The 11850-nt window shown below is 42.6% G+C and overlaps 1 protein-coding gene across 1 annotated transcript in view; it reads right to left on the reverse strand.

The window, feature by feature from the left end:
* Positions 1-450, reverse strand: part of LOC306784092 (alpha-1,6-mannosylglycoprotein 6-beta-N-acetylglucosaminyltransferase B-like) — a gene marked incomplete at its 3' end in the record, with an annotated part of 97566 nt that extends 97116 nt beyond the window's left edge. Inside the window, exon 1 of the mRNA XM_079277929.1 lies at positions 364-450. Within this exon, the coding sequence (XP_079134055.1) occupies positions 364-431 (68 nt within the window). The 5' untranslated portion in view covers positions 432-450. The remainder of the gene's footprint in view (positions 1-363) is intronic.
* Positions 451-11850: the final 11400 nt, after the last annotated feature.

Below are 11850 nucleotides of genomic sequence, written 5' to 3' on the forward strand. Positions count from 1 at the left end.
TAAACTGTTGAAGTGGTTAACATGTGGAACAGATTTCCCTTCAGGGCTGCACAAACAAAGCTACACAGTGATAATGGAGCTATCCACGTGGTAATAAACTAAAAGTTAGAGCTCGCCTGACTGCTAGTGCGGGCTTACTCACAACGGCTCTTACATGATGTATAGCTGCGTTATCTAGTGGAGAAACATCTGTGTGCGTGTGTGCATATGCCTGCGCAGCACATGTTGGCTCCACATAATGCACACAAAGCCATAAACACATTTGTAATGAATACTATCCTACCACACCGCCAGAGGCTACAACGTTAAAGAGAGAGAAAACCTGGTTGGAGTAAATAACGTCGTCAGCTCTTTGTCTCTTACCTGAACGGTTTGAACGTCACGAGACATCTTCTGACCATAATTGTACCGTCGGTGCAGCCAGTAATCATTTCCCAAAACGAGCGACCCCTGACATTGTTGCTAATCTCCCGACGTGGAACTTGACGTGACCGAACATTTTTTATTTTTTTATCCGCGTCCCATCCAGCGGTGCACAGCGGCGGTCAGCTCCGTTATTTTATTTTACAAGGGAAACCACGAGTGCTTCTTTATTCCTCCGGAGGAAATGGTGGAAAGTTTCATTCAGCAAGTGTTTGAAAATGACATTCAAAGCGTTGTTCCGGGGTCAGGCAAACACTCTGAATCGGAGGTGAAGTCGCGGTTGTGTCGACCGTCCGAGTCATATCCGATGTGAGTTCTTTGTAAAAAAAACAACAAAAACAAATGGCGTTGTCGTCAAACATCTGGGTAAAAGTGTGTGTCGATTGATGTCGACGTCGTCCCTGTGGAGGATTCCACGGAGAGGAGAGCTGGTGTCATGGACGTGTGAACTTCCCGGCGAAGCCAGAGCGAGTGTGGCAAGTGGCCGCGTCGTACGAGTTCACTTCTCAAGAGGCAAGCTAGACAGCTTTAGTTATATCCGGTTGATATTTACGAAATAAAAGCCTTGTTCGCGAGAGTCAATCTCTCGGAACGGCAGGAGGCAAAGCAAGAAATATGAACAATCATGTCAAGTCGTGTCATTTGTATTCATAAGACCCTAAATCACAAAGAGTTCTCCAGAGGAATTTAGCAATTCACATGCTGTGATCCTACCCTATGGTGTCCACAAACAATTTTAAAAAGAAATGCATTTAACTTCTATAGGGGAAAGCATCCTAAACACAATTTTTTAATGTAAAATTGGAACATATTGAACTAATATTAAAAAGCTTGAAGCATACGCAAACCTGGGGGGTAAATTGTTAAACAATGAAAAAGTCACAATAAAACTTACTTTGCTTTCTGTTTGATCCTTTGGGCTGTATATTCGCCAGGATCCTTTTATCACTGTGTCTTTGTGATGTTTGATGTTACTGTAAGTTATAAACACAGTTTTCTGCAAGAGTCCCATTCATAGAAGATAAAAATAAGTTTAGTAATTCATTTCAATGGCACAACTCTAGAGGTTGGAGGCTAAATCACACGAATTAGTGAGAACTGAGTAGCTTATTATTTGGAGGAGAATCCCCACTATTCCCTGTCTCGTTGTCACTTCCCCTATAGCTGATTTGACGCTGTCCAGCGGCACTGATTGACAGATCCGGATGATCTGAAGCTCTCGGGAGCGTATTCACCTCTGTATGGCGCCATATACGGCTTTCATGTTGTGACATTAAAAGCAGTCAAGTAGCACTCAAAACCTCAACACTCTATGTTGCTGCCTCAGTGCTAGAAAAGCATTTACCAGTTTAGTACCGCCTGCGTTTCTTCTGTGCAGACTGTCAAGGGACCATGACATTTATGGGGCTCTAAACTGTAGCCAAGTTGGAGTGGATCACCGGCTCCTCTGGTGACCAGGGGGTCTTTGGAGGTGGAATGAGTTATCCGAGTCTTTCATGTTGCTTTAGGCAGTTGTCGTGTGTGTGTCTATTTGCTGTTGACTGACAGGGGAACACTGTGGGAAGCTCTGTGTTGAGCATCGCAGTAAAAATCATTTCAGCACCTCGGACAGCGAATGTGAGCAGGATGCAACAGCGGCACCCAGCGGCAGGTGTTGGTGTAGAATTTAGAAAAAAAAAAGCCCCGTGCTATTTCAAACTTCAAACCATTTTATTTGTTCAGTTGGATTATTTGCAGTCAGTTTTTGTCGCGGTACAAATTATACAGTCTTTGTGTCCAGCGGAGCGTTGGAGAAGAAATGGAGGCAGAAGGGGGGAGATCTGCAGGGGACCAGACTGAAGATGACAGTGCGATCTCAAACTCCCTTCATGCATCGCTTGCCCTGGTACGTGTGGATTTGACTGACAGCCCGCCGCCCGTGCAGGCTGTCCCTCTCTGCGGGTTGCGGGAATAGTTCTGCTCCATCAGCGGGAAAACCACTGGGCAAACACGGGATTTGTACACCTTGTGTTTGTTTGTGTGCATGCATTCTAATACACACAATTGCATAAGCACACACACACACACACGCATACATGCAGGCATACACATGTAGGTACACGCAGTGGTAGAAACAGCTCAAGTTTAAAAAGCATTTTGTCAGACAGAGAGAACACCCCAAGGGCACACCTTGCTTCACCCTCCTACAAAGCAAATACAGACATTTCACCCTGGCTCCCCTCAAATCAATCTGTCATAAAATCTTGTACTGTCTGTATGATAGATGGATTTTAAAGAATGGGTTAGAGCTGCCCACCGCAGCAGTGAATGGTATTATGTCATTGGAAGAACCGCAGAGGTATTACCGTGTAGCTTCTCGAGTGGACAAAGTGCTGCAGGCTCTGTCACAGATAGAATATGCAGCTTTTTTTTTTTTTTTTTGCTTCTGCTGGTCCAGTCCTCCACCTCAGTTGGTTCAGTTCCAGTGGCGGCTGGTCAATAGAGGGCCATGGGGCATGGCCCCACCATGAGCCACACAAAAAAAATAAAAATAAAAATAAATTATAATAATCATAAATTATACAAATTGTCAATATTTGTGTTTTTGAACTATGGAATGTACCCAGTAATGTGTGTAAAATATGATATCTGCGCAAAATATATGCTTTTCCTGCTCGTGCTCTCCGCCTGTGTGCTCCTCTGCTCGTGCTCTCTGTCTGTGTGCACGACACTCTGAGAACGCGCAGCTTGGGGGGCCTGATCGTTTTGGCCCAAAAGAGGCGGGTCTATCAAGCAGTTTAGCCAATTGCTGATTCAAGATATAAATGAGTGACATACAATTTAGCCAATCAGCGCCCTCAAATAGATTCAGCTTGGGGCCAGAACGATCAGGCCCCCTCGCTGCGCGTTCTCGTCAGGAGAAGTCTCTACAGGCGCCCGTGCCAGCGCGAGCACGACTCCTCCAACCCCCGTTTGAGAGGAGAACTTTGGCGGAGATTCTGCAGCCAAAGAGCTGATATCAGATCAGCCTGACCTCACAATCAGACAGCAGACTTGCGGGAAAGGGAAGCAGTACATGCGAAGCTTCTGTACTAGCTGTACACCAGACAGGTTAGCTAGCTGCATGACGTCATGCTAATCATTTATTTAGCTTTTTAAAACAACGGGGACGGATCCAGCACGGACAGTTACGGGAGTGAGGGATGAGGAGGTAAGGAAACATGAGAACACCAGGACACACATGAGAACTCTGTCAACATATTAGGCAAAGTGAACATCTTTTCTTCTACATAGCTGTCCTCAGTCTCATCTGCTTAACTTGGTCATGGAGGCATCAACATGTAATAGAGATGTTAATTTAACAGTGAAAACTCATCATAGCTTAATTTAACATCAGTATTCATAATTACACTTCATGTTTATGTCTCCTGATCTTTACCTCCTATAACAAGGTCCATAGGACATCTCAATAAATAAACACGTTATATTATGTTATATAAGTGTTATTTACTGATTGTCTTTGTGTTGGAATACATGTTAAATATTTAACTGCCAAGTAGTAATGCGTGTTTGATACTTACATTTTTTTTTGCATGAAATCACACTGGGATGTTTGCTGAAATTGATAGGATGGCCCTACCTAGAACATTTTTCACCAGCCGCCACTGTTCAGTTCCCTCCGCAGCACTTGCCACTATTGTTAATAAGCTGTCTACCTTGAAACAGCATCTATTTATATTTATATTTGTTTTGTATTCGGTTACAAACTTTGCACATTGTAGCTATGCTATAATATAGTAGAGGCTACAGAAAAATAAATAAAACCGGCACTGTACCACTGTTTCCTACAGGCCCGACCATCTTGAATGATTGGTTTAGTTACAATCAATAATTTATGTATTTGGGATCTGTCAGCTAATCAATATGGCATTTTGGCAAATGTGGTCCAAATATTTTAGCAGCCAAAGTCCCATCGACACACTCTTTCAGGAGGGATTCAACACAGTTCCTCTCTGCTGTGTGACGACGTTTACAAATGGAATTTTAGGGGGAAAAAACAAAAAGAAATGTCAAACACTGCACCACACCATTTAGCAAATACAACACAGCAGAATACAAAGATACCTGTGAAGAACACACTAACAGGCAAACACTGGCAGAGAGACACACAGCAAGAGATGTAAAGATGGAGAGACAACATTTATTGGCGATGGTATATGCTTTACACATTTTCTTGGAGGATGGATGACTGAACTAGAAGGCAGGCATGATCCATCTATCAACAGACAGACAAAGGGAGGACAGCATACAGGGACATTTGTTTCAACTGTTTCACAAGAACACAAAGTTGTTATCAGATTACACAGCTGGCAGTCTGATTGTCTTCTCCACTTCTTTTTCAGACAGACTTGTGGTGTGTGAGGGTTTAAGAAATCCCTTTTGTTTGCAAATGTCAGTGCACACCCCACAGGATTATCTAAAGCAGCGGTTCCCAAACTGTTTAGGCCGCGCACCCACTTCTACATCCCGACCGGGTTCACGCACCCCCAATCCCCCACACCTTAAAAAAAGAAGAAGCAACAGAGCCTATTTATAGCGCATAGAAATCGGACCAATGAGAGAACAGTTTGCTCGCGCGTGGCGTTTGTTTACAATATTTAGTCCGCTGTTAAATGTTGCAGTGTGAACACAAACCGAACAAAGGGTCAACTGCAACATTGTATCATATTAATCCCTGAATCAGAACAAAGCAAACGAACTGGAAGTGTGAAAACGCCCTGAAACACTGCAACAAAGTTTCAATAACTTTCAGTTACACAAGGCGTCACTTTTAAAGAGCAATAAGGATGGCGAGGATACAGGCTCAGCGGCAGATTGCATCACATTTCATTTACAATTAATTAACCACACATAGAATGAGACTGCAGTTGTTTTTGGCTGTTTTGTAACTCCTCCAATTTCGATATAAAAAATGTAAGGGGCTATGTTCTATAGATTTCAAAGCTTTATGTTAAAGGAGCAGTGTGTAGGATTTATTAACATTTAGTGGTGATGTTGCAGATAGCAAACAACTGAATACCGCTGTCACGAATGGAGTTAAGATGGGGACAACAGACTCCAAAGTCTGATCACGTAGACAAATCACATATCAGTGCCATCTGCATCTGTGGCAGCCAATCAAATGAATTTTTCTCTGGCAGTGAAGAGAAACTGCAATAAAGGAAAACAACGTTAGTGTTGCAGTTCTTAAGATATGGTAAAAATCAGCCAGATGGAAAGATACATCAAGAGTCAGCACACAAAGAACCCAAATAAACAAGCCCGTCCAGATGCCTGGACAGTTTAAGTATCAAATCTGCTGAATCACACTTAAAAATATTGGTCCTCATTTCTAAGCCAATTGCATTTCTGACCACAACCAAATGAATGAAGTCATTACGGGTGTTTTCATCAACAAGTCAAAGGCAAAGCAAGAATAATTCACCCATACAGAGCAGTGCAACAGCAACAGCAGGTTTTTTGCCCTCATTAATTCACTTTATATTATTTTTCAGATGTTGGAAACTACAGGCCTGTATTCGTTTTAACAACCATGTCTAAGGTTTTTGAACCATTTGTGTTTGAGAATACTCTAAGGAACATGCCTGGATGAGCAAATAGGCATCTGAAAATATTGCCATATCTACAAATTTAAAGGTGATTGTACACTTATGTATTTGCAGCTTGTTTCCGAGTGCAACACGTTTCTAAATGTTCACTACACCACAGTTTCTCTTGTTTCTCATGCTGAAACAGTAGAGCAGACACAGCACTCTGTGTGATCTGTGTATACTGCTGTTGTTCATTGCCAGAACAACTCAATCATTCAATGCACTCATGCTCAAAGCCATTCTTCTGGTCTACAACACAAAGCTTTCACTTTTCTGTGGATCAAACTCCTGTGCTACTCCATCAAATTTGAAAACTTCTTTTGACAAATACAGGTAACATGTTTGCGACAGGATTGATCTGAACCAGTTTCTGTAAGTCTGCCGCACAGAAGTTCAAAACAAAAAAAGAGGAAATTAGACCAGGCAATGTAATAAGCCTCGCTTTGTTAATCAAGACCCCCTCAGTTTTGGGATCAAACTCACTCCTTCCATCCTGCCTTGCCTCTATTGATGACAGAAATCAATAGAGGAATAGGCAGCAGGCACGAGGAGAGAACATAACAATAAGGGAGATGGATTTATCGGTAATGAATGAGGGAAATGGCTCAGCATAGTGATTTCATCCAGTCACGTCCGGGTTGATTGCGGCACGTTTTTGTGTGGAGGGGTTGAAAGGCGATGGAGTGTTGTGCGGCTGATTGACAGCGCAGGTCGACACAAGAGAGTCGATTTGCATTTTCATTACATTTGAGATTGACTTCCTTCTCCTCTGTGGTATGACAGTCACACACAAACACACTCGCACACACACACACAGTGTACAAACATGGACAGATCATGGACGGCTCTGTCTCCGTGCAGAGTCAGACCCTCGACATCACCGCAGCGTGTGAGTGACAGCTAAACAATGGCCCCGTGTGAGTCGGTGTGGGTTTTGGCTCTCCAACTAGACTGAATGGAGTCAAATTATTTGCTGTGAACAAACTCTTATTTTGAAAAAAAAGGTATTATTTCAACATTTAATCAAGTGTTCTATTTGTAAATGGGAAAGGTTGATGTGAATGTGATGAAGCCACACAAACACACACACACAAACACACACACACACACACACACTCTTAAGTTTCGTCTTTGTGTCAAGCAGACAGTTTTGACAGCCAGCAGCCCTCAGACTGAAAGGAGCAGTCATCTGAGTGTGGCATCACCAACTTACGCCTGCAGGGGAAAGGCCTGCAGGGGCCACTGAGGGGCCACTGAGAGCCCTCGTCGTGACACTGTGACTGACGGACCTACAGTCCCATTCTGTGACAGTGGGGCATGGAATACACAGAGACAACAAGCTCCCGAATCCATCTTCCCCGAGACAGAAAAGAGCTGATCCCTGCATTGTGATCCAAACAGGACTTCTCTCTGTGGCTTACTGTCTCTCAGAAAACATACCAACTGCCAACAGCACAGACATACCATGAAGAAGAAACCATGGTGGGACATAAAAAGTAAAAATTAGATTCTTAAGTTATGCACACACACACACACACACAAGGCAGAGCTTCTCCTTTCTCTTCTTCATTTTTGCTCTCTGTTCGCCAGTTAATTCCTTCTATCACTCAGTGGGCAGAAGTAAATACACTGTAAAATAAATGAAATGAATAACTCACGTAATTTAGCTTGACAACATACAGGACTTATACTTTTCTCTTCTTCTTTTTTTGTCTTTGATTTGTTTTGCATAAATTGTTTTCATTTAAGGGAATAGCATGTAACTACATTGTTGACAATAGTTTGCTGGACAACAGTTCGAGCAAGCACATATGGATTCATGGCAGGGCCGGCTGGCCATGCCGGGGGAATCCCCGGTAGGCCGACGGGGTTTTGGGCCGAATTCCCTGTGTGGGTGACACAAATAAGATGTCCTGATGTGTTTGTCAAAGTGTTATTTACTGCTTTTTTTCATGTTAGAATAAAAGTTAAATATTTAACTGCAAAGTAGTAATACATGTTTGATACCTTAATTGTTTTGCATTAAATCATTCTGGGATGTTTGCTGAAATTGATTGGATGTGGCACAGCCCTGTGTGTTGTAATGTTGCACATATTTATGCTTCCCATACTGCGCAGACACACTCGCAATAAAGAGAATTTTCAAAACCACGATCTGCATGGTGGTGAAGTTTTCAGGTAATAGCAGAGATGAGTGCGAAGCCTGTGTTTCAGGTTTATGTTGCCTCTCCAAATAAGTCGGTGAATGTCCCCGCCTGTGACTAAACGTCATTGTTTGCATACGTAAATTATACAAAATTCAATCTTGATACCCGGGATGTTCTGGTAGCAGACCATATGTTTGAACACCCCTCTCTCCCCATGTTTCCTGTCCGGCTCGACTAAATGAAATACCCCAGAAAAAGGGTTTACAATGTGACACAATTGCCCAGTTTGATATGCACGGAAAATGCAGTTTTCTTTCTGAAGAGGGCCACTCCACAGAGAGGCCGTGCAATGGCATTATTTAGCCATGCTTGACTGCCAGAAGTAAAATAAACCAGGACACTGATTTGCAATTGAAAAACTGAAGCGAGTGAAGCCTCTTCACATTTCCCGACTTTATTTCCATTTGACTTTATTTCTATTTGACTTTGAGAGACAAGTGGTGGAATCAAGTCCTGTTTGAAGTCACGATGTCCTGCCTGCCATTTGACTTTAAACAACATAGCATGGCATCGTAATCTGTGACCCATCAGATTCTGTGATGTAAGGATCAATTTTAGATAAAAAAGCTGTGAGCTGTAAGGACAACTCACAGCTACAGCATGTCACAGTTTGTAGTAACAACATTGTGATCGTTGTAAAAAAAGAAGAAGATATATATATATATACTGTATATGCTAATCTGGATGTCACAGAATCGGATGGTTCACATTTTGTAACATCAGAAACAATATATTTATAAATTAACAACACAAAGAGTCTACACTAGCCACGCTAGCAGATTTGTCATACATTGAATGTGCTGTAATTACATTGAATGTGCTGTAATTACATTGAATGTGTTGTAATTACATTGAATGTGTTGTAATTCACTATCCTGTTCTACACATGACATCATTGCACTTCTGTGCATCCTGGGAGAGGGATCCCTCCTCTATTGCTCTCCCACAGGTTTCTTCCTCTTTCCTCCCCGTTAAAGGGTTTTTTTTGGGAGTTTTTCCTGTTCTGATGTGAGGGTTCCGGGACAAGAGGATGTCACATGTGTACATATTGTAAAGCCCTCTGAGGCAAATTTGTAATTTGTGATTTTGGGCTATACAAAAATAAATTGAATTGAATTGAATTGAATTGAATTTGAAAGCTGTACTCTTAGCTAAATGCTAACGCTAGCAGGCTTACATTATACCTGCTGTTTAGCAGGTATAATGTTCACCATGTTCACTTTAGTGTGTGAGCAAAATGCTAATAGTCGCTAATTAACTCGAAACACAAAGCAGAGTTCAGGCTGTCAGTAGTTTTGCAGGAATAAACCAAAGTGTTGAACAAATTAAAGTTTGGGCCTGATGGAAGAGGAAAAGTCAAATCAACAACGTTTCTTTCTCCGGGGACCACGATTGTCACAATAGGCAAGCCATTCAAAAGTTGTTGCGATGTTTCAGTGGTGGACTGAGCAACTTTACCATCCCTAGAGCATGGTTAAAAACTGAGCCAAAGGTCTGATGCACCAAACTGTGGTCCACAGAAGAATGATATGTTTTATAGTTTCTAAGCAAACCATCCTGTGCTCGTCTGCTGTGAGAGTGACTCGGCTCTTTAGTTTGTCACAGGTTTCCCCAAATAGTGGCACAGTTGGGACTGTTGCTAGAAACCTTACTTTCAACAACAAACTCTCTCCAGTTCATATTTGACATATGATGGGACTCCACTATCGACTATAGAGCCACTGAGGCCTCTGCCTGTCTGTGGCAAATGGAAGAAAAGAGGAGTGATTGAGCTTATCCACTTTCCACCTTATGTGGCAATAAAAAGACAGACCGGGCCAAAATCAATAGGTTCATAAAGGTTGCAGTTGAGCCGTGACCACTATGAATTAAACAGAGTCAGGTTGAGGCAAAGCAAGACAGGAGTTAAAGGCTGGATAACCAGACAAACAGGCCTGTTTCTAGATGACACTCATCAATATGTCGGATTAATAATCTTTGACCAGTTTCTCTGATATTCCAGCGACGGGGGTCAGATGAGGTCTGTGACGAAGGCGGCGTTTAAGAAAACCGGTGAATTGGGGAGATGACCACGCACAGTTCTTCAGAGCAATTCAACCTGCGCCGGCTCTGCTGTATTTTACCAGCTCGGTACGCAACACTGCACCTCCGATATCTAATTGTCTCGGATGAGAGAGACAGTGTCCTAAATAGGACGAATGGTGCGAGTGCTCTGAGAAGGCAGCGATGTGTCAAACCCTGCCATGGCTGGTAAGAGGTTGGAGAGCCGGAGTGATTAAAGCAATGAATCACCGGTGGGGATGTCTCAGCTGCTGGCGTCATCGCACACGCAAGCTGACGTTTTAAGGCGCCTTACAAGCAGCAACAGCAGTTCTTCACAAAAACTAGAGAACAAAGTGTGTGTGTGTGTGTGTGTGTGTGTGTGTCTGAGAGGGAGAGATGTGTCAATGTAGATGCATTGCTTTTCACTCCGATGTTTGTACAGCACTGTATAACTGTGTCCAATTTCATTCTCATTCTTCGCCAGCCGAACCGAGACTCATACATCGAGATAGAGCATGAGCCCGAAGCCACTTTGCAACGCTGTGAGCAAATGAGTTCAGGTGTTATACTCGCAGGTGCGGAGTGGAGCGGAGAGAGGCTCCGCAGTGTTGGTTACGCTTAAAACGGCGAGATTGAATCAAGATGTTGTTATTCTAAACCAAAAATATAAGATAAAGATAGCAAAAATAAAAACAGACTTCGTGGCATGCAGTAAATGCAAAGTCTTCTCTGCGTGTAAAGCTGCAGAGAATCAGAGAATGCTTGAAGCTAAATGCTACACATTGGCAATGTTGACGTGCTGAGTGATATTTCCGAGCCAATGCTCCGGGCTAAGTGCAAGAAAGTACAAAGAACTGACCAAAACTGAATTTAAAACTAAGACCCAGCGAAAAGTGAATCCCACACCACAACCTTGGATAGAGGATGTAATAAAGAAAGAGAAAAAGCACTACATAGCAGAAACAAAGGCAACACAACTAACTGTGGTCCCGCTGGCCACAATGACAGACACCGAGCTGATCCATCCTTCATTCCATGCCTCCGATTGCATCGTTTGTCCTATTCAAGTGAGGCATCAATGCCAATATTTGGCAATAGGAACTGTGATTGATGCTGACACCCACAGTCTGGCACAATCACTCTTCTCTCCACGACAACAGGATACTTAAATCCTGCTTTAATTGACAGAGCAGCAACAACACAGCCGTCCCGCAGCTGCCATCCGACACCTGGCAAACTCACAGAGAGGAAAATGGTCCAGTAGCAGCCACTGGTACCGTCAACAAGCAACATTCAAATGTACACATACATACATGTAAAATGCATATGGAACATTTAAAAAGAAATCCAAAACACATAAAAAAGTTATTGCTTTCAAATATATTCATATCACTGCATTCACGATGATGCATATTTATGAAATATGCAATTTTTCTTCAAATTAGTTTTTTTTTATCATTTCTAATGGAATTTTTTGCCATCTGCATTCCTCTTTAACCTGCCAAGACTACCTCAGTCATCAGCCTTTCAAACTAAGCCAAGGCTGT

Source organism: Melanostigma gelatinosum (genome assembly GCF_949748355.1).
Source record: "Melanostigma gelatinosum genome assembly, chromosome: 11".
NCBI lineage: Eukaryota > Metazoa > Chordata > Actinopteri > Perciformes > Zoarcidae > Melanostigma > Melanostigma gelatinosum.